We start from the raw sequence: 24205 nt of genomic DNA on the forward strand, positions 1-24205 counted from the left end.
CATGTCATCAATCTCAACTGCATGGATCGATGCTCATGATGTCAATCACTGGATTGTCTGGTCCAGACTCGATTATTTACAGACCGCCTTAATATAGCTGGAATATTGCTGAGTGCGGCGTTAAAGAACAAACCAACCAACCAACTAATTTGACATGTTTTCAAGTCTCAGGAGAAATTTGAAATTGAAACTGTATGGTGTGAGCTGACATCATTGGAACATTTTGTCCATCCATGGTACATCTGTCTACTATCCTTTCTTTAGCACTGAAGGACAAATGGTCATATCCTGTGTTACAACTGTTAATGGTTTCACTTGTTTTCTAATGGTCAAAGTTGTCGCCCAAGAAATGTCATTTGACCTTGACCTTGAATTTGACTTATCGCTGTCTTGTTAATTTCAAATCCAGCTATCACATTCCCAATCAATGTTCTACATGACATTGTTGCCATGGTTTCATTGTCAAATTGTTAAAGGAGGAATGGTTTCCATGACAGCCAATTCTAGATAAAAGTAAAATAGCAGCCTTCAAGCAAGATTCTTCTCAAATAAAATCATGAAGACATATTGTTTTGTTTCCAGATCATAAGATCCTTTATACAATGAATGACGGTTCCCATTTGAATAATTCAAAATGGTGGCTATTAGAAACTGCATGTGTGATTCTCATTAAGATCAAATCTTTTTTCCTCTGATACAATACCTCTCTGACCGAAGATCTGACAACCCCTCCAAGTCATGTCAGGTGAACTTCTTAACCAAATAGTGTCAAGGCTTCTAAATTCTCGGTACCAATCAGCAATCAGCACATCTGATTTCTGTGTCTCAAAAATGAACTTAAAAGGCTAATTCCAAATGTAAAGAATAAAGGATGCAACATTAAAGTTTTGTGGATATTTGATACACCCAGTGCTTGCTACATGCTATATCATCTACACCTTTAAGGGTGTACCATCAAAGGAATATTTATGTTTTCATTTGTTAATTTTGAAATTTCCATATCAAGGGGGAAAAGAAACGAAACTGAAGCATTTAGACCAGTATCAAATTATTTTTCTGATTTTTTTAAGATTGGAAATTAGTTAAATATGAATTGTTTTAATGATAGTAATATACTACATATAAGAAGTTAAAGAATACCTGATTCTTTCCTATTACTATAGTTAATCCGTCATGGCATTGCTGGTGATTTGCAGGCACCAAGTGGGGCCTCGGAGGAACCTGCGTGAATGTCGGCTGTATTCCGAAGAAGCTGATGCACCAGGCCGCCTTGCTGGGACACGCCATCAGTGACGCTCGGGCATACGGCTGGGATGTTCCTCCAGACATCAAACACTCATGGTGGGTCTCGCACTGTTATCGGCAGATCTTTAAGTATATTTGTTGTAACCAGTTATCTTGTTATCACTTGATTTAGATGCACAGGAGTTAACTGACTGTAACAGTCCAGTTTCCACCTTTGCCGAATTAGGTTGGAATTACTGGGCTTGATGGTAAGAATACCAGTGGCTATTACAAGTTATGGCCCTTCTATGTCCCTCCTATTGACCAATCAGATTCCACCTGCTTCAAACAAAATGGCAGCGCAAAGTGAAGACAATCTGATTGATAATCAAAATCTATATTGTAATAATACGGGTCTTACTTTGCGAGGTGCATCAAATCATGTGAGCAGCTTGAATAATATTATAAAAAGATTTCGAAAATTTCTATTGACGGCATGTTGATGGTACACATGCTTTTCAAATCCTGCAATCGATCAAAGTATGCAAGGCAGAATATGAACCAGATGTCAATTTCGTTACGTAATTTTGATTGGACTATGCCAGCCAAAATTTGATTCCTTAATTCCAGCCTCGTTCGGCAAGGGTGGAAGCTTGGCAAGGGTGGAAGTTTGATCTGGGGGAAAAGCTTGTCAGTTTGATGATGGAGGAAAGGGTGTCAGCTTGATGTGGGAGGAAAGCATGTCAGCTTGATGGGGGGGGAAAGTGTGTCAAGTTGCTGGGAGGGAAAGCTTGTCAACTTGATGGGGGGGGGGGGGGGGGAGCGTGTCGACTTGATGTGGGGGGAAAGCATGTCAGCTTGATGTGGGAGGAAAGTGTGTCAAGTTGCTGGGAGGGAAACTTGTCAACTCGATGGGGGGGGGAAGCGTGTCGACTTGATGTTGGAGGAAAGTGTGTCAGCTTGATGTGGGGGGAAAACATGTCAGCTTGATGGGGGGGGGAAAGCGTGTCGACTTGATGTGGGAGGAAAGTGTGTCAAGTTGCTGGGAGGGAAAGCTTGTCAACTTGATGGGGGGGGGGGGGGGGGGGGGGGGGAGGCGTGTCGACTTGATGTGGGAGGAAAGCGTGTCAGCTTGATGTGGAAGGAAAGTGGGTCAGCTTGATGTAGGGGGAAAGCGTGTCAGTTTGATGTAGGGGGAAAGCATGTCAGTTTGACGTGGGGGGAAAACTTGTCAGTTTGATGTGGGGGGAAAGCATGTCAGCTTGATGTGGGGGGAAAACTTGTCAGTTTGATGTGGGGGGAAAGCATGTCAGCTTGATGTGGGGGGAAAACTTGTCAGTTTGATGTGGGGGGAAAGCATGTCAGCTTGATGTGGGGGGAAATTGTGTCAGCTTGATGTGGGGGGAAAGCGTGTCAGTTTGATGTGGGGAAAAAGTGTGTCAGCTTGATGTGGGGGAAAAGTGTGTCAGCTTGATGTGGGGGGAAAGCACGTCAACTTGATGTGGGGGGAAAGCATGTCAGCTTGACGTGGGGGGAAATTGTGTCAGCTTGATGTGGGGGGAAAGCGTGTCAGTTTGATGTGGGGAAAAAGTGTGTCAGCTTGATGTGGGGGAAAAGTGTGTCAGCTTGATGTGGGGGGAAAGCACGTCAACTTGATGTGGGGGGAAAGCATGTCAGCTTGACGTGGGGGGAAATTGTGTCAGCTTGATGTGGGGGAAAGTGTGTCAGCTTGATGTGGGGAAAAAGTGTGTCAGCTTGATGTTGGGGAAAAGTGTGTCAGCTTGATGTGGGGGGAAAGCGTGTCAGCTTGATGTGGGGGGAAAGTGTGTCAGCTTGATGTGGGGGGAATGCACGTCAACTTGATGTGGGGGGAAAGCGTGTCAGCTTGATGTGGGGGGAAAGTGTGTCAGCTTGATGTGGGGGGAAAGCACGTCAACTTGATGTGGGGGGAAAGCGTGTCAGCTTGATGTGGGGGGAAAGTGTGTCAGCTTGATGTGGGGGGAAAGTGTGTCAGCTTGATGTGAGGGGAAAGCATGTCAGCTTGATGTGGGGGGAAAGTGTGTCAGCTTGATGTGAGGGGAAAGCATGTCAGCTTGATGGGGGGGGAAGTGTGTCAGCTTGATGTGGGGGAAAAGTGTGTCAGCTTGATGTGGGGGAAAAGTGTGTCAGTTTGATGTGGGGGGAAAGCACGTCAGCTTGATGTGGGGGGAAAGCACGTCAGCTTGATGTGGGGGGAAAGCACGTCAGCTTGATGTGGGGGGAAAGGATGTCAGCTTGATGTGAGGGGAAAGCACGTCAACTTGATGTGGGGGGAAAGTGTGTCAGCTTGATGTGAGGGAAAAGCATGTCAGTTTGATGTGGGGGGAAAGTGTGTCAGCTTGATGTGGGGAAAAAGTGTGTCAGCTTGATGTGGGGGAAAAGTGTGTCAGCTTGATGTGGGGGAAAGCACGTCAACTTGATGTGGGGGGAAAGCGTGTCAGCTTGATGTGGGGGGAAAGTGTGTCAGCTTGATGGGGGGGGAAATTGTGTCAGCTTGATGTGGGGAAAAAGTGTGTCAGCTTGATGTGGGGGAAAAGTGTGTCAGCTTGATGTGGGGGAAAGCACGTCAACTTGATGTGGGGGGAAAGCGTGTCAGCTTGATGTGGGGGGAAAGTGTGTCAGCTTGATGGGGGGGGAAATTGTGTCAGCTTGATGTGGGGGGAAAACTTGTCAGTTTGATGTGGGGGGAAAGCATGTCAGCTTGATGTGGGGGGAAAACTTGTCAGTTTGATGTGGGGGGAAAGCATGTCAGCTTGATGTGGGGGGAAATTGTGTCAGCTTGATGTGGGGGGAAAGCGTGTCAGTTTGATGTGGGGAAAAAGTGTGTCAGCTTGATGTGGGGGAAAAGTGTGTCAGCTTGATGTGGGGGGAAAGCACGTCAACTTGATGTGGGGGGAAAGCATGTCAGCTTGACGTGGGGGGAAATTGTGTCAGCTTGATGTGGGGGGAAAGCGTGTCAGTTTGATGTGGGGAAAAAGTGTGTCAGCTTGATGTGGGGGAAAAGTGTGTCAGCTTGATGTGGGGGGAAAGCACGTCAACTTGATGTGGGGGGAAAGCATGTCAGCTTGACGTGGGGGGAAATTGTGTCAGCTTGATGTGGGGGAAAGTGTGTCAGCTTGATGTGGGGAAAAAGTGTGTCAGCTTGATGTTGGGGAAAAGTGTGTCAGCTTGATGTGGGGGGAAAGCGTGTCAGCTTGATGTGGGGGGAAAGTGTGTCAGCTTGATGTGGGGGGAATGCACGTCAACTTGATGTGGGGGGAAAGCGTGTCAGCTTGATGTGGGGGGAAAGTGTGTCAGCTTGATGTGGGGGGAAAGCACGTCAACTTGATGTGGGGGGAAAGCGTGTCAGCTTGATGTGGGGGGAAAGTGTGTCAGCTTGATGTGGGGGGAAAGTGTGTCAGCTTGATGTGAGGGGAAAGCATGTCAGCTTGATGTGGGGGGAAAGTGTGTCAGCTTGATGTGAGGGGAAAGCATGTCAGCTTGATGGGGGGGGAAGTGTGTCAGCTTGATGTGGGGGAAAAGTGTGTCAGCTTGATGTGGGGGAAAAGTGTGTCAGTTTGATGTGGGGGGAAAGCACGTCAGCTTGATGTGGGGGGAAAGCACGTCAGCTTGATGTGGGGGGAAAGCACGTCAGCTTGATGTGGGGGGAAAGGATGTCAGCTTGATGTGAGGGGAAAGCACGTCAACTTGATGTGGGGGGAAAGTGTGTCAGCTTGATGTGAGGGAAAAGCATGTCAGTTTGATGTGGGGGGAAAGTGTGTCAGCTTGATGTGGGGAAAAAGTGTGTCAGCTTGATGTGGGGGAAAAGTGTGTCAGCTTGATGTGGGGGAAAGCACGTCAACTTGATGTGGGGGGAAAGCGTGTCAGCTTGATGTGGGGGGAAAGTGTGTCAGCTTGATGGGGGGGGGGGGGGGGGGGGGGGGAAAGTGTGTCAGCTTGATGTGGGGGGAAAGTGTGTCAGCTTGATGTGAGGGGAAAGCATGTCAGCTTGATGTGGGGGAAAGCATTTCAGTTTGATGTGGGGGGAAAGTGTGTCAGCTTGATGTGGGGGGAAAGTGTGTCAGCTTGATGTGGGGAAAAAGTGTGTCAGCTTGATGTGGGGGAAAAGTGTGTCAGCTTGATGTGGGGGAAAGCACGTCAACTTGATGTGGGGGGAAAGCGTGTCAGCTTGATGTGAGGGGAAAGTGTGTCAGCTTGATGGGGGGGGGGGGGGGGGGGAGTGTGTCAGCTTGATGTGGGGGGAAAGTGTGTCAGCTTGATGTGAGGGGAAAGCATGTCAGCTTGATGTGGGGGAAAGCATTTCAGTTTGATGTGGGGGGAAAGTGTGTCAGCTTGATGTGGGGGGAAAGTGTGTCAGCTTGATGTGAGGGGAAAGCATGTCAGTTTGATGTGGGGGGAAAGTGTGTCAACATGACGTTGGGGAAAGCGTGTCAGCTTGACGTGGGGGGAAAGCATGTCAACTTGACGTGGGGGGAAAGCACGTCAACTTGATGTGGGGGGAAAGCGTGTCAGCTTGATGTGGGGGGGGAAAGCTTGTCAGCTTGATGTGGGAGGAAAGTGTGTCAGCTTGATGTGGGAGGAAAGGGTGTCAGCTTGATGGGGGGGGAAAGTATGTCAGCTTGATGTGGGGAAGCGTGTCAGCTTGATGTGGGAGGAAAGCTTGAAGTAATGCAGGTCTTAAAAGTTTACCACTTTACCCACGAGCACAATTATCCTGCTGACAATTCTATAAACATAATCAGGGCAAATCTGAATTCAATGCTAAGTTCCTGGCATGTCAAAGGGACACAACTCTGCATAGTTATCAAGTGACTTGTTGTGGTACATGTTGGCCTGTGTCTTCACCTGCAGGCAGGGCATGTGTGATGCGGTGCAAGGATATGTCAAGTCTCTCAACTGGGGTCATCGGGTGCAGCTTCAGGACAAGTCAGTACATCTACCTAGGTCAACACTGTCTCCATAGAGCCAAACAAATAAATCAATTAAGAAATTTGTTCTGAAAAATCGTGTCATGGATCAGAAAATGAAATATTTTTTAATGTCTTGAAGCACTCATTGAAAAACTAATCTTTCTCATACAAAAAGAATCTGTCACATACCAAAATAATCTGTCGCATAATAAAAAATCAGTCATGTTCATGTCTGAGGAGATTGCAGGAATTGGTCCCTAGCAACCTGTGCCGGTCGTCAGGGGCGACTTAATGGATCGGTGGTCAGGGTCAGTGACCTGGGTATGTCAACATACCCGAGAGGGTGGATCATTGCTCATGATGTTGATCACTGGATTGTCTGGTCCAGGTTTGATTATGTACAGACTGCTGTCATATTCCTGGACTTTTGCTGAGTGTGGCATCATTAAACGACAAACACACACTCAAACAAAATTCCATGTTGAGTAATCAGAACCACATCATTGTTTAGGCCTTACTCACTTGTGTCGTTAAGAGTCAGAAAAAAAATTCAAAACAAAAGTAAGACATGCCATTTGAAATGATAACTTTGTTTTCTGACAGGAATGTAACCTATATCAATGCATATGGAACATTACTGGATAAACACACCATCCAGGCAGTGGACGCCAAAGGGAAGGAGGTTAGTTGATTTCCAGATAATGAAAATATCCCATCTATGATGTCTCTAAAATGTGCGGCGCAATGGGGCAGGCTAGTGGTAAAAGTGTTGCTCGTCATGCTGAAGACCCAGGTTCGATTCCCCATATGGATACAATGTGTGAAGCCCATTTCTGGTGTCCCCCGCTGTGATATTGCTGGAATATTGCTAAAAGCAGCGTAAAACCATACTCACTCACTCACTCACTCTAAAATTTGCTCACAGAATTCCAGTGAAGATCTGGGGTAGACAAGGTCTTGCCTTAATAGGCAACTATGCTTGTTGCAAGAGGTGACTAACAGGATCGGGTGGTCTGACTCGCATGTCATTGTATCCCAATTGCGTGGACCGATGCTCATGATGTCAAGCACCGGATTGCCTGATCCAAACTCGATTATTTACCGGGGTACAGACTGCTATCATTTAGCTGGAATATTGCTGAGTGCGGCATTAAACAACAAACAAACAAACAAACACAGAATTCTAATCCAATTTTTTTACATGGGTGCCATTGAAAGCCTGTTTGTTGGCGCATCATTCACATCTTCTCTTTAGACACTGCTGAACCAATGAGGGTTGAACTTAACATGCATTGTTCCCACCAATGAGGACACCACAATTTGTTCAAAAGGTTCGACTCTGATTGTCAATATGGCTGCCACAACACCTTTATTGGAAAAGCTATTAATGGCCATTACTCAGCCGTTTTAGTTCCAAATGTAATGAAATGTGGTACATGTTAAAATAGACAGATACAGGTTCTTCATATACACTCGTATTCATCAGCCAACACAATACACCTCCTGCAACAACACATGTTGACACTCAACTGCCAGCCTAAAGCAAACAAAGATGGCCGCTGTAAAGTCATTCTTAAAGCATAGAGGGCAGTTTCGTATTCGAGGTGACGTTTCGTATCCACATATTAACAGTACATGTGTAAATAGTATGGGGTCTCTGCATGTTTGTTTCCGTGATACTTCGTGGCTGTTTATATCATTGTAATACTTTGATAAAAATAATAGAAACATGAAAAGTTTATAAGAAGTTTAAAGGGCAAGTTCACACGGAAATGAACCTATTTTTCTTGTACTTTTTCCACATTAAAAGTGTTAACCTAGTAGTGTCAAAGACAAAAATATAAAAATATCACAATTAATTAACATATTTTTTGCATTAAAATGATTTATATTTTTCACATTTACCAAGTGTTCTATTTCCATAACAAAAACACCATGGCTTATGCCCCTTGCAATATGACGTCATTGGTGCCAATTGATAAACATTATGACGTCATCATGCTTTGTTAGAGCCGCTTCACGTGGTGTAGGTACAGGTGTGTTTCTATCGTCTCAGATGCCAGCCAGCATAGTGTTATGCTGAGTCACCACTGCGCCGGAGTGTGTCGTAGGCCAAGTTGTTTTACCGCAAACTGGTACTTGATATCTTTTGCGTTGAGAACCCAGGGACCCAGTTGAATTGGCACCAATTACATCATAATCTAAGGGGAATAACTCAGGCCTGTTTAGCTCGAAAAACGAAGGCCTCATAACGGCATATCATTTTCACACTATTGGGAGCTTCCTACTTTCACTGTGAAAAAAATGAGTTTATATTTTCAAACACAGATACTAACTAATTCTAAAATTGCGTTTTGTTTAGAAAAAGAAAGAAAGTGATTTTTGCGTGTACACTTCCCCTTTAAGAACTTTATTCCTGAGAAACCACAGTGCACAGGGCTTAATGGTTGTTTGAATGGTAATGAAGGCCCATTTTTGTTGAAAGCATCACTACTGGCACTGGCAATATTCCTTCAACACACTCGCGATGTTTTTACCAAAAAATGGTTGAAGCATCAAAATGATTTCTGTACTCACCGCCAAAAGAAACATGAAAACCATGTTGGTTAAAATATGAAGATTTACTCATATTCAAGATATATTAGATTGGTTCGATGCACAAACAAACATACTGGTTTGTTATGTGAAGTGATGCTCATAAACGCATCACATGTGACGTCATAGATCCATGAGATGAGATGCAGCATTTGTCTCGTGCAGGATTAGCTGTAAAGTTTGGAAATCACGTGCAGCATGTCGTAATAGGAATAAAGACAATCTGTGGTAACACTTGACTGATTGTGAGTTTTGTTATTAAATGGTACACATTGAAAACATCTCTTCAGAATGTACATTCTTCTATTCACATTTATTTTGGCAGTGAGTATATATAAATAAGGTGACTGACAGAATTGTATGGCTCTATTTAGAAAGACCTTTTTCCCAAACTCAAAACAGGGGCAGTTATAAATATGTTGTGCAGCTCCTAACTGTTAAATGTCACCAAGTTTCACTGGATATATTTTGAATACACTGCAGTTTGAGAAGTGTGGTTTTTTTCATTCACAGAAAGTACTGGAAGCAGACCAGATTGTGATAGCTGTGGGAGGTCGGCCATATCTACCGGTTGAGGTAGACCAATTCAGTCACTTCCTGCTTTGTTTTGACAAGTATACCGTAATGTTTCCATAAAGTACTGTCTGGAGAATAACTTAAACACATACTTCACCGGTTATAAACAGATCATTTTTAAACTTTCCTATCTCACACTATGCATTTCTTCCTTCTTGTTTTCATCCTGGTGAGGAAATGTGCTCAAACAAAGTTTCAAACTTCTAAAAACATTTCACCCGATCTCATCCCAGCATCACCATGGTCACCACCTAAACAATGGGTCATGCACCACTGCAAGGCTGTGCGATCCGACCCGAAGCAACCTGATCGCCTGACATAACCTGCCACATTATTCTATACTGAACCACAAAAGTAACATCACCATAGATAGATATATGTAAAACCTTATTTGTCCAAACACTGTAAACATACTTTGAGACATATTAAAAAGATGAAACTTGGCAAAACTGATCAAGGTTGAAATTAAAGTGTCAAATGTTCTTAAAGTGAAACAACACTAGTCTCTGAGAAAATGGCATCACAAGTCTCGTGTGTCCGCCATGTGCATTGATGACTGCCGTGCAACGTCAATACAAGGAATGGATGAGGCGCTGATGAAGGCATAGGCACTTGAGCCCGCACTCTGAGGAACGCCTGACGCAGTTCAGCTGCAGTTGTCAGCCTTGGTCGGACGTCATTCAGCCGTCTTTGAATCTCGTCCCACAGGTGCTCAATGGGATTTAAATCAGGACTGAGGGCAGGCCACTGCATGGTTCTGATGCCATTTCCCTGGAGGAAGTCTCTTGTTGGTCTCTCAGTGCGGGCATGGGCGTTATCATGGTTGCGGTGACGTGCCAAATGAGGTATGGCGTGTGGTCTCAAGACTTGATCAATGTACCGAGCTGCTGTGACACCATTGCCTCTCCCAGGACTGATGTTCTGGACCCTCTGTGCAAGACCAATTCCACCCCACACCATGATGCGCGGAGTCTCTCTCAACAACACAAGCATCCGAATAGCGTCTCCCAGAGCGTCGCCAGACTCTCTCTCTGCCATCTGCTGTTGAGATACAGTAAAGGCTCTCGTCTGAGAAGAGGATTCTTTCCACTGCTGGTGGCGCCAATGCTGGTGCTGTGTTGCCCACTGAAGACGGTCCCGGCGATGATGTGGTGTCAGAATGGGTCCTCGGTGCAGCCTATGACAGTGGAGGTGTCTGCTCGTCAATCGTCGACGCACGATGTGCGCACTAATGTGTCACTGGTGTGTCCCCATGGTCTGTCGAGCAGTTTCCGCAGCAGTAACAAAGCGATCGTGAAGATGCTGTTGCACAATCTGACGATCCTGACGTTGGGTGGTGACCCTTGGTCTCGCTTGGTGTCGCTGTTTTCTTGTTAATCTTGGCATGTGGTAGCAATTCAATAATGAATGAATGTTATCTGACCTGGGTGGATTTTTATAGGGCAAGTAATGGGGGAACGCATGTGCATTTCAATTTGCACAGAAATCACGTGCATCGGGTTACTATGGCCGTTGCCGTAATGCGTTTGGGCGATCGGTTTTATTGTCATCTGCTTTGTTTCTTATCATCAAATTTCATTTTTCCAGACACAGTAATGTTAAATTTGAGAAACTTTTACAAAAATTACCCAGGTATTTAAATGACAACTTTTCATGCAATGTTACTTGGGGTGACGTTTCTTTTGTGGTTCAGTATATGTTTTAGAGAGGGTGATCGCGTTGTTAGGTTCATGAACAGAGGTATGCTGGCCGTGTTGGTGTAGTTTCATACCCCAGCCATACACTTAAGGAAGAGAATGTATGGATGCCACAATAAAGAAGCTGACATCCATGAAATTGGATTGTCTGGTCCAGACTCGATTATTTACAGACCGCCGTCATATAGCTGGAATATTGCTGAGTGCGGCGTAAAACAACAAACCAACACACAACCAACCATGTAGTACAAGTAATGTTGTGTGCACAGATTCCCGGAGCTGCGGAGTACACCATATCGAGTGATGACATTTTCTGGATGAAGAAACCGCCTGGGAAAACGTAGGTTGCAGCAAGCTGACCTTGACTGATTTTCTTTGACTACTTCATACAATGCGGGAGGCATGGTATTGTCAGGGTTGCTTTCAGGCTTCTCTATAAGTGTTGTGAAAATATAGTAATAAACAAAAATATTTACAAAATTATTTCAGCAGTGGCAATCTTATCTTTTGGAAAAGGAATCGTTTTTCTTTTTACAAGTTAAAGGGAGACACATCTCAACTATTCGGCCGTGACAGCCAATTAGATTCAAGTTCCTTGAACACCACTTGTCTGCTAGCTCAGATTTTGTGATTATACCACTCAAAGAAAGTTCAAGAACACTGATTCTTTCATATTACTATGTATCAGTTTGGTAGTTGGTAATGATCGCTCTTATGTCTCAGTATGTCAATGTCTCAGTTTCTCACAGTTTTATTGCAATGTCGATGACCAGTCTAAAATGGGAACCCAGATCGTGCAGCACATGCCCCCTTTGAGACATTAGCCAGAACATTAATTGACTGGCCTCAGTAACAACTGTTTTCAGGGTTAGCTTATTTTACTGGTAGTTTCGTTGATATGATGTTCGCCAATGTTTACGAAATACACGACTCGTGGTCGTTGTTTATTGTACGATAAATCACTGCAGGGAGTATTATCCATGAGGGCAAACGGTTTATTCTCGATATACAACGACCACGATTTGTTTATTTCTCATATGAGATATCAACATTACGTACAGCCTCTTTGAGGGTGTTAGTAATATGTTGAAGCTTAAAACTTAAAAAATATTCACCCACATTTAGATAATGATGACTCTCTGAATATACCGAACTCAGCAATGTCGGACAAGTCCATTTTATGAACAGGGGATTAAGTTTGGTATTTCCAGGATTTTCTCACAATTTTCACGTCAATTTTCTGCACTTTTACTCCCTAATAACTGATTTAATATCTCTCCCACTTTGGGATGAGAACATTCGGCCATTGCGTTTACCTGTGTTGCCCAGCTACATCTATGGGGGACTACTCACTAAACACTTCCCTCTAAAAAAAGAATGTTCAATTTACGATGTCATCAAGTTGTTCGAATCTCCATAACATGAAGTCTTGATAGAACAATGTTTTATCCTGAAATATAATATGCTTCGTTCTTCATTGTTCTTTGCGATTATCATGGAGCCATCTTATATTTTCTGTTTAATTTCAGGTTAGTTGTTGGAGGTAGCTGTATCCTTTGTCAGACACTGATGACAGTTGCACAGACAGAGTCAGAAATGGTCTTCAACTACCCGTGCTTGTCTCCCACAGTGAAGCTGCAAATAGAATAGGTCTTCAACTACCCGTGCTTGTCTCCCACAGTGAAGCTGCAATTAGAATAGGTCTTCAGCAACCCATGCTTGCCGTAATAGGTGACTATGCTTGTCGTAAGAGGCAACTAACGGGATCGGGTGGTCAGGCTCACTGACTTGGTTAATGCATGTCATAATATCCCTAATGCATGGATTGTTGCTCATGATGTCAATCACTGGATTGTCTGGTCCAGAGTGTATTATTTACAAACCGTGGTCGTCATCATCATCATCATCATCATCATCATCAGTATTATTATTATCATCCAAAACTGGCTCCCACAGGAGATATTGCTTAGATGAGATCAAGCGATATCTGCTCCGTAGATATCGCTGCAATGAAATTACATTACAATGCTTTGCAGACCATTGTGACATCACTGGCTACCATGACGTCACCATCAAATGACATCACTAATGGCTCTGCTACTGAAACTGTTAGCAGTACGTTTTACATTGAAGGCACTGCTTATTCCTGTCTACAAATTGAAAAAGTTGGAAGAATGATGTTGGATGATGAATAAAATCTCACCCTAGTGTCTTTTGATATCAAATATATCAACACTCGTTGATATATTTGATATGAAAAGACACTCGAGTGAGATTCTCTATTTACCTTGATGCGCGCTCCTCCCAGCGATGTGTGCTTCAGTTTGACATAGGCTATGGTACATGACTGTCTGACACATCTTCCTGACTCCTGTGCAGACATCGGGCTGGAGTGTGGGGGCTTCCTCACCGGGATGGGCTTCAACACCACCGTGATGATCAGGTCCATCCCACTGCGGGGCTTCGACCAGGTCAGTCTCCCCTGCTGGTGCTCCATGCGCTGGAGCTGTGAGCCGTACATGAAACACCGAGGGCACAGTGCTGGTAAAACTTGTAGATGTTGATACAGCGGAGTTGACTGCAGTATGCTGCACTATTTAGACTGTGTCCTTTTTAGACCACATATTCAGATGAGATTGTTTCCTGGCAAGGCCACATATTCAGGTGAGACTGTTTCCTGGCAAGGCCACATATTCAGGCAAGTCTGTTTGCGGGTGAGGCCACATATTCAGGTGAGACTTTCCTGGTAAAACAACAGGTTAGACTGTTTCCTGGTAAGACGACATATTCCGGCAAGACTGTTTGCTAGTGAGGCCAGATATTCAGGCAAGACTGTTTGCTGGTGAGACCACATATTCAGGTGAGGCTTTCCTGGTAAAACAACAGGTGAGACTGTTTCCTGGTAAGACGACATTCAGGTGAGACTATTTCCTTGTAAGACAACATATATTTAGATGAGATTGTTTCCTGGTTAGACCACATATTCAGGTGGGACTTTCCTGGTAAGCCAACATATTCAAGTGAAATTATATCCAGGTAAGACCACATATTCAGGTGAGACTGTTTGCTAGTGAGACGACATATATTTAGATGAGACTGTTTGCTAGTGAGACGACATATATTCAGGTGAGACTGTTTGCTTGTGAGACGACATATATTTAGATGAGATTGTTTCCTGGTTAGACCAAATATTCATGGGAAACTGTTTCCTGGTTAGACCACATATTCAGGTGGGACTTTCCTGGTAAGCCAACATATTCAAGTGAAATTATATCCAGGTAAGACCACATATTTATGGGATAATGTTACCTGGCAAGACCAGATATTCAGGTGGGACTGTTTCCTGGTTAGACCACCTATTCATGGGATAATGTAACCGCGCAAGACCAGATATTTAGGTGGGACTGTTTTTTGGTTAGACTATATATTCATGGGACAATGTTACCTGGCAAGACCAGATATTTAGGTGGGACTGTTTTTTGGTTAGACCACATATTCATGGGATAATGTTACCGCGCAAGACCAGATATTTAGGTGGGGCTGTTTTTTGGTTAGACTACATCTTCATGGGAGACTGTTTTCTGGTTAGACCAGATATTTAGGTGGGACTGTTTTTTGGTTAGACCACATATTCATGGGATAATGTTACCTTGCAAGACCACATATTCAGGTGGGACTGTTTCCTGGTTAGACCACCTATTCATGGGGTAATGTTACCTGGCAAGACCAGATATTCAGGTGGGACTGTTTCGGTTAGACCACCTATTCATGGGGTAATGTTACCTGGCAAGACCAGATATTCAGGTGGGACTGTTTCCTGGTTAGACCAGTTATTCAGGTGGGACTGTTTCCTGGTTAGACCACCTTTTCATGGGGTAATGTTACCTGGCAAGACCAGATATTCAGGTGGGACTGTTTCCTGGTTAGACCACCTATTCATGGGGTAGTGTTACCTGGCAAGACCAGATATTCATGGGGTAGTGTTACCTGGTTAGACTACATATTCATGGGGTAGTGTTACCTGGTTAGACCACCTATTCATGGGGTAATGTTACCTGGCAAGACCAGATATTTAGGTGGGACTGTTTCGGTTAGACCACCTATTCATGGGGTAGTGTTACCTGGCAAGACCACCTATTCATGGGGTAGTGTTACCTGGATAGATCACCTATTCATGGGGTAGTGTTACCTGGTTAGACCACCTATTCATGGGGTAATGTTACCTGGCAAAACCAGATATTCAGGTGGGACTGTTTCGGTTAGACCACCTATTCATGGGGTAGTGTTACCTGGCAAGACCACCTATTCATGGGGTATTGTTACCTGGATAGACCACCTATTCATGGGGTAGTGTTATCTGGTTAGACCACCTATTCATGGCGTAATGATACCTGGCAAGACCAGATATTCAGGTGGGACTGTTTCCTGGTTAGACCACCTATTCATTGGGTAGTGTTACCTGGTTAGACCACCCATTCATGGGGTAGTGTTGCCTGGTTAGACCACCTATTCATGGGGTAATGTTACGTGGCAAGACCAGATATTTAGGTGGGACTGTTTCGGTTAGACCACCTATTCATGGGGTAGTGTTACCTGGCAAGACCACCTATTCATGGGGTAGTGTTACCTGGTTAGACCACCTATTCATGATGGGGTAGTGTTTCCTGGTTAAACCACCTATTCATGGGGTAGTGTTACCTTCCAAGACAACCTATTCATGGGGTAGTGTTACCTGGTTAGACCACATATTCATGGGGTAGTGCTACCTGGTTAGACCACCTTTTCATGGGGTAATGTTATCTGGTTAGACCACCTATTCATGGGGTAGTGTTACCTGGTAAGACCACCTATTCATGGGGTAGTGTTACCTGGTTAGACCACCTATTCATGGGGGTAATGTTACCTGACAAGACCAGATATTCAGGTGGGACTGTTTCCTGGTTGGACCACCTATTCATGGGGTAGTGTTACCTGGTTAGACCACCTATTCATGGGGTATTGTTACCTGGTAAGACCACCTATTCATGGGGGTAATGTTACCTGACAAGACCAGATATTCAGGAGGGACTGTTTCCTGGTTAGACCACATAATCAGGTGGGACTGTTTCCTGGTTAGACCACCTATTCATTGGGTAGTGTTTCCTGGTTAGACCACCTATTCATGGGGTAGTGTTACCTGGTTAGACCACCTATTCATGTGGTAGTGTTACCTGGTTAGACCACCTATTCATTGGGTAGTGTTACCTGGTTAGACCACCTATTCATTGGGTAGTGTTACCTGACAAGACCAGATATTCAGGTGGGACTGTTTCCTGGTTAGACCACCTATTCATGGGGTAGTGTTACCTGGTTAGACCACCTATTCATGGGGTAATGTTACCAGGTAAGACCACCTATTCATGGGGTAGTGTTACCTGGTTAGACCACCTATTCATGGGGTAATGTTACCTGGTAAGACCACCTTTTCATGGGGTAATGTTACCTGGTAAGACCACCTATTCATGGGGTAATGTAACCTGACAAGACCAGATATTCAGGAGGGACTGTTTCCTGGTTAGACCACATAATCAGGTGGGACTGTTTCCTGGTTAGACCACCTATTCATTGGGTAGTGTTTCCTGGTTAGACCACCTATTCATGGGGTAGTGTTACCTGGTTAGACCACCTATTCATGTGGTAGTGTTACCTGGTTAGACCACCTATTCATTGGGTAGTGTTACCTGACAAGACCAGATATTCAGGTGGGACTGTTTCCTGGTAAGACCACCTTTTCATGGGGTAATGTTTCCTGACAAGACCAGATATTCAGGTGGGACTGTTTCTTGGTTAGACCACCTATTCATGGGGTAGTGTTACCTGGTTAGACCACCTATTCATGGGGTAATGTTACCTGGTTAGACCACCTTTTCATGGGGTAATGTTACCTGGTAAGACCACCTATTCATGGGGTAATGTTACCTGACAAGACCAGATATTCAGGAGGGACTGTTTCCTGGTTAGACCACATAATCAGGTGGGACTGTTTACTGGTTAGACCACCTATTCATGGGGTAGTGTTACCTGGTTAGACCACCTATTCATGGGGTTGTGTTACCTGGTTAGACCACCTATTCATTGGGTAGTGTTACCTGATTAGACCACCTATTCATGGGGTAGTGTTACCCGGTTAGACCACCTATTCATGGGGTAATGTTGCCTGGATGGTGTTCTCTGATTGGCAGCAACTCTCCAAGCTGGTGGTAGACTACATGGAGAACAGCGGCACCAACTTCCTGAGACAGTGCGTCCCGGAGCAGATCCAGAAGAGAGACGATGGCCGCCTCATGGTGTGCTACACTGATGGCAAGGGTGTCACACACCAGGACATGTTCGACACCATACTCATGGCTGTTGGTGAGTGTGGTACCCCTGTTGTGTAGACTAACATGGGGATCAGGTGCTCTCGCTCTTTCACCTGGCATGGTACCCTCATGGTGTGGGATGTCATGATTTCAATCACTGGTTTGTCTGGCTTGATTATTTGTAGGCCACCTTGGCACAGCTGGATATATCTGACTGTAAACTCTCCTGTGTACACTGGTGTGAATTGGAAGTTGGAGGAAACGCACCCTAAGGATTCTGGGTTAGAGTTTGTCCCCGGCAACCTATGCTTTTCAAAAGCGGCAATCTATTGAGTTTGGCTCGGTTTCTTCATGTTAGCCTGTCAGCGTGCATGGATCATTGCTCATGATATCAATCACCAGAATGTCTGCTCCAGACTCAGCTTTAGACAGGCAGCCATGATATAGCTGGAATATTGCTGCAGCTGTAAACTGAGAAAATTCATTGGAAAACCTTCCTTGAAATGAGGGGACGGTCGGGTAGCCTAGTGGTGAAAGCATTTGCTCATCACGCCGAAGACCCGGGTTCGATTCCCGACATGGGTACAATATGTGAAGCACATTTCTGGTGTCCCCCACCGTGCTATTGCTGGAATATTGCTAAAAGCGGCGTAAAACCATATTCACACTCACTCACTCACTCACTCACTCACTCACTCACTCACTCACTCACTCACTCACTCACTCACTCACTCACTCACTCACTCACTCACATTTATTTTAAAGCCACTGGATCTGATGACCTGCTTGAATGCTCTCTGTATTTGCTACCTGACAAATAAAGACTGTGCTTTAAGGCAGGCGCCCAGAGACCCACTCCCTGGGGCTGAGACAGGTGGGCGTGGCACTGGATGAGACCACCAACAAGATCCTCGGGGGTCATGGTGGCGACCACGAGAGGACGACGGTCAACAACATCTACGGCATTGGGGATGTTCTGCATGTAAGTTTCTGTTGGCCATCTCCACATGACGTGGACTCTGATTGTGTCTGGTATTCCTTTCTTTCTTGGTGGAACATACTTGACCAATATTCTGTGGCTGCAGGAACGCCCCGAACTAACGCCAGTGGCGGTTAAGGCCGGGAAACTGTTGGCACATCGGCTGTTTGCTGGGAGCTCGGCACAGATGGACTATGAGAAGGTAGAATCAGTTCTTGGGCAGGGGGGTAGCTTACTGGTTCAAGCATTTGTTCATAACTCCAAAAGCCCGAGTTTGATTCCCCAACATGGAAAAATGTGTCCATTTCTGGTGTCTCCACAATTGTAAAGTTGCTGGAATATTTTTTAAATGTGGTATAAGAAAATAACTCACTTGTTCATACACTCCTAACATGCACATCCCTAACACGCTCCCTTGTGTGGTTCCTTGTACACTCACTCTCACTCACTCACTCACTCACTCACTCACTCACTCACTCACTCACTCACTCACTCACTAAATCACTCAGGTGGGCGGGGTCTTTAAAGGTGATGCAATTGGCTGTGCCTTAGGCGTGCCAGAAACCTATGATTGTGAGTTTGAATCCCAGTTTCTCCGCACCTTACCCGTGCTCATGTTTGTCACCAAAGTGGTAAACATCTCAGACTTTCCTCAGACATTAAACTGCTTCGCTCAGCCATGTTTCAGCCATGAACGCCACATCGTCAGTACTTTACATGTTTGTATACACTGCCTGCCTCCATGCCCCATCAATATGACATTAGAATATTTACATGAGAAAAGGAGGGGGCACGGGTGGCCCAGTCGTCTGAGGCGCCGCAATTAGCTCTGCAGAGTTGCATCCCTTGGGCATGTCAGAAACCTATGATTGTGTGTTCAAATCCCAGTTTGCCCTGATTATGTTTCTAGGTTTGTCAGCACCATACCCGTGCTCGTGGCTTTCACTGAAGTGGTAAACGTAAACCTGTGTCACTTCGGCTTTCCTCCCACATTCAGCTGACACGCCATGATTTAACTGAAATACTGTTAAAAGCGGCGTTAAACCCAACTCTATCACTCATAAGAAAAGGAAATAAGACACTAAGGTTTTATCTCTACAGTGGAGACTTTCATTGAATAACAGGACCAATATACAATATCAAAAGTAAAATGCTTTCATACTTCGTTTGATATTATTGCATAGACAAATTGAGATGTAAATGTGCGGTTGTAATTGCCAGGTACCGACTACAGTGTTCACTCCACTAGAGTACGGCATGGTGGGGATATCGGAGGAGACGGCCATCAGGAAGTACGGGGAAGACAACATTGAGGTTTGTTTTCAGGATATTCTTACCTTGGCAGGATAGCAGGTGTAGCAATTAGTGAAGTCTTCCCATAGATGACATCCTTACCTTGGCAGGGTAGCAGGTGTAGCATCATGTGAAGTCTTCCCATAGATGACATCCTTACCTTGGCAGGGTAGCAGGTGTAGCATTGTGTGAAGTCTTCCCATAGATGACATCCTTACCTTGGCAGGGTAGCAGGTGTAGCATTGTGTGAAGTCTTCCCATAGATGACATCCTTACCTTGGCAGGGTAGCAGGTGTAGCATTGCGTGAAGTCTTCCCATGGATGACATCCTTCCCTTGGCAGGATAGCAGGTGTAGCATTGTGTGAAGTCTTCCCATAGATGACATCCTTACCTTGGCAGGGTAGCAGGTGTAGCATTGTGTGAAGTTTTCCCATGGATGACATCCTTACCTTGGCAGGGTAGCAGGTGTAGCATCATGTGAAGTCTTCCCATAGATGACATCCTTCCCTTGGCAGGATAGCAGGTGTAGCATTGCGTGAAGTCTTCCCATAGATGACATCCTTACCTTGGCAGGATAGCAGGTGTAGCATTGTGTGAAGTTTTCCCATGGATGACATCCTTACCTTGGCAGGGTAGCAGGTGTAGCATTGCGTGAAGTCTTCCCATAGATGACATCCTTACCTTGGCAGGGTAGCAGGTGTAGCATCATGTGAAGTCTTCCCATAGATGACATCCTTACCTTGGCAGGATAGCAGGTGTAGCATTGTGTGAAGTCTTCCCATGGATGACATCCTTACCTTGGCAGGATAGCAGATGTAGCATTGCGTGAAGTCTTCCCATAGATGACATCCTTCCCTTGGCAGGGTAGCAGGTGTAGCATTGCGTGAAGTCTTCCCATAGATGACATCCTTACCTTGGCAGGACAGCAGGTGTAGCATTGCGTGAAGTCTTCCCACAGATGACATCCTTACCTTGGCAGGATAGCAGGTGTAGCATTGTGTGAAGTCTTCCCATAGATGACATCCTTCCCTTGGCAGGGTAGCAGGTGTAGCATTGTGTGAAGTCTTCCCATAGATGACATCCTTACCTTGGCAGGGTAGCAGGTGTAGCATTGCGTGAAGTCTTCCCATAGATGACATCCTTACCTTGGCAGGACAGCAGGTGTAGCATTGTGTGAAGTCTTCCCATAGATGACATCCTTACCTTGGCAGGGTAGCAGGTGTAGCATTGTGTGAAGTCTTCCCACAGATTGGTTCAGTATGTGAAGCTGATTTCTGGTGTCCCTTCCGTTACAAAGCTGAAATATTGCAAAAAGTGTGTAAAACCCCACTTTCTAACTCAACCAACTTCCAAATGCCAATCAAAGACAAGGATAAAATAGTGGGGGGTATCTGTTCTTTTGAGATGGAGTTTCAGCATCAGATCCCCTGTAGAAAATATCTTAGGCTTTCCTCCAACATTAATCCTATGTTTACTTTTATGTCCATGCTTAGCTTCAGTACTGGTAAAGACCCATGAAGATCCGGGGTAGAATAGGTCTTCAGCAACCCTTTCTTGCTGTAAAAGGCAGCTACGCCTGTCATACTAAGGAAGCAACTAACGGGATCGGGTGGTCAGGCTCGCAGACTTGGTTGATGCATGTCGTCATATCCCAATTGCGTGGATAGGTGCTCATGAATCACTGGATTGTCTGGTCCAGACTGGATTATTTACAGACCGCCGTTATGTAGCTGGAATATTGCTGAGTGCGGCGTTAAACAGCAAACACACAATTTAGTGGTATAATTCCTGATATTCACTGTTGTATTGTGTTGTGTTGCAGATATATCACGCCTTCTACAAACCTCTGGAGTTCACCCTCCCCGACAGAGATGCATCACAGTGTTACATCAAGGTACGTGACAGATGAAAATAATATGTGGATAAAAACTGTTGTGTTTGTTTCCAAACAAAGTACCATGGAAACGTGTGGCTCTGTTGTCAAGGGAATTATCTGTGCCAAGTTGCATCCCTTGGGCGTGCCAGAAACCTTGGATTGTGGATACAAATCCCAGTTGGGGCCCGATTATGTTTCTGGGTTTGTCAGAACATGTTTGTCAGTTATTGGTTTCACTAAAGTGGTTAGCGCCTAAGACCTGCATCACTCCTTGCAACATCATAATATAACTGAAATACTGCTAAAAGCGGCGTTAAACTCAAACTCACTCACTGATGAAAGGAAGGAAGGAAGGAATGAGAAACTAGGACCCGCACCTTACTTTGCCTTATTGGGGAACTGGGGGTGGTGGTAGCCCAGTAGTTCAAGCATCAGCTAGTCCTGCCAAAGGTCCTGGTTTGATTCCTAACATAGATACAATATGTTAAGTCCATTCTTTTGGTCCTTGTAATGAAATTGAGGCGGTCGGGGCGAAGCGTTTGCTTGTCACCCTGAAGACCTGGGTTCGATTCCCGACATGGGTACAATGTGTGAAGCCCATTTCTGGTGTCCCCTGCCGTGACATTGCTGGAAAATTGCTAAAAGCAGCGTAAAACCGTATTCACTCACTCACTCACTTGTAATGAAATGGCTTGAAAATGAAATATGACCTGATTCAGTGACGCTATTAGGACACTCAGGCTGTATTCAGTTTTCCAGAATGTGATGACTTTTTTCTGTGTATTTCAGATGATCTGCCAGAGACAAGGGCGAGTGCTTGGCATGCATCTGGTCGGACCAAATGCAGGGGAGATAATCCAGGGCTTTGCTGTTGCTCTCAGGTTAATATTTGTTTGTTTGTTGTTTAACACTGCACTAAGCAATATTCCAGCTACATGATGGTGGTCTGTAAATAATCAAGTCTGGACCAGACAATCCAGTGTATGCAATTGGGATACGATGAGATGCCTCAACCAAGTCAGCGAGCCTGACTACCCAATCCCGTTTGAAGCCTCCTACGACAAGCACTTTCGCCTTTTACGGCAAGCATGGGTTGCTGAAGACCCCGGATCTTCATGGGTATCTCAGGTTAATAAGGCTGAATGCCTTTTGTTTGTCGTTTCAACCAGCATCATGTTCTGACCCAGCAACAGGTGCTTGTTCAGACTAACATACACACCAGTCACTGTACAGGAACACGACCAGGACAGATGAAACTGCATTTGAATTCTTGCGTCATGCTCAATCTGATTGCATTAATTTTACTTAAACTGAAAAAGTAGAACAAATATTTATTTATTTTTTCATTCCCATATATTTCTGTTTATTCCCATAAATTCCTAACAAATAAATACATAAACATATGAATCTCAACCTATCGGCCTCCAACTATTGCTGTAACTGAATTAAACTGTGATGTCATTACTAATTGTGACGTCATGAGAAGTATAACGTGATGGGTGTCTTACCAGGAGACTGACCCCTTAATGCCGTTAAACACCCATCCACTCACCCACCCACTCACTCACTCACTCACTCACTCACTCACTCACTCACTCACTCACTCACTCACTCACTCACTCACCCACCCACCCACTCTCACTCATTCACCCACCCACCCACCCTCTGACTCACTCACTCACTCACTCACTCACTCACTCACTCACTCACTCACTCACTCACTCACTCACTCACTCACCCACCCACTCACTCACCCAAACACCCATCTACCCGCCCACTCACTCACCCACCCACCCACTCACTCACTCACTCACTCACTCACTCACTCACTCACTCACCCACCCACCCACTCACTCACTCACTCACCCACCGTCTGACCCACTCACTCACTCACTCACTCACTCACTCACTCACTCACTCACTCACTCACTCACTCACTCACTCACTCACTCATTCACTCACTCACCCACCCTCTGACCCACTCACTCACTCACTCACCCACCCACCCATCCATTCACTCACTCACCCACTCACTCACTCACTCACTCACTCACTCACTCACTCACCAACCCACCCACCAACCCACTCACACCCACCCACCCACTCACTCACTCACCCACTCAGTAACTCACCCACCCTCTGACTCACTCACTCACCCATTCTCAGACCCACTCACTCACTCACCCTGCCACCAACTCACTTACTCACCCACCCACCAACTCACTCACTCACCCACCCACCCACCCACCCACTCACTCACTCACTCACTCACCCACCCTCTGACCCACTCACTCACCCACTCACTCACCCACCCACTCATTAACTAACCCACTCACTCACTTACTCACCCTCTGACCCACTCACTCACCCACTCACTCACCGACCCACTCATTAACTAACCCACTCACTCACTCACTCACCCTCTGACCCACTCACACCCACCCACCCACTCACTCACTCACCCACTCAGTAACTCACCCACCCTCTGACTCACTCACTCACCCATTCTCAGACCCACTCACTCACTCACCCTGCCACCAACTCACTTACTCACCCACCCACCAACTCACTCACTCACCCACCCACCCACCCACCCACTCACTCACTCACTCACTCACCCACCCTCTGACCCACTCACTCACCCACTCACTCACCCACCCACTCATTAACTAAC

At 45.4% G+C, this 24205-nt stretch overlaps 1 protein-coding gene across 1 annotated transcript in view; it reads left to right on the forward strand.

The window, feature by feature from the left end:
• Positions 1–24205, forward strand: part of LOC124132050 (thioredoxin reductase 2, mitochondrial-like) — a 28702-nt gene that overhangs the window by 3396 nt on the left and 1101 nt on the right. The window contains exons 4-16 of the mRNA XM_046495644.2: positions 1197–1341; positions 6115–6189; positions 6777–6855; positions 9282–9344; positions 11311–11381; positions 12571–12590; positions 13421–13512; positions 17263–17434; positions 18219–18364; positions 18468–18563; positions 19583–19675; positions 21478–21549; positions 22321–22412. Coding sequence (XP_046351600.2) covers positions 1197–1341; positions 6115–6189; positions 6777–6855; positions 9282–9344; positions 11311–11381; positions 12571–12590; positions 13421–13512; positions 17263–17434; positions 18219–18364; positions 18468–18563; positions 19583–19675; positions 21478–21549; positions 22321–22412 — 1216 coding nt within the window. The remainder of the gene's footprint in view (positions 1–1196; positions 1342–6114; positions 6190–6776; positions 6856–9281; positions 9345–11310; positions 11382–12570; positions 12591–13420; positions 13513–17262; positions 17435–18218; positions 18365–18467; positions 18564–19582; positions 19676–21477; positions 21550–22320; positions 22413–24205) is intronic.

Source organism: Haliotis rufescens, unplaced genomic scaffold (assembly GCF_023055435.1).
Source record: "Haliotis rufescens isolate VD_foot unplaced genomic scaffold, xgHalRufe1.0.p SCAF_15, whole genome shotgun sequence".
Taxonomy (NCBI): domain Eukaryota; kingdom Metazoa; phylum Mollusca; class Gastropoda; order Lepetellida; family Haliotidae; genus Haliotis; species Haliotis rufescens.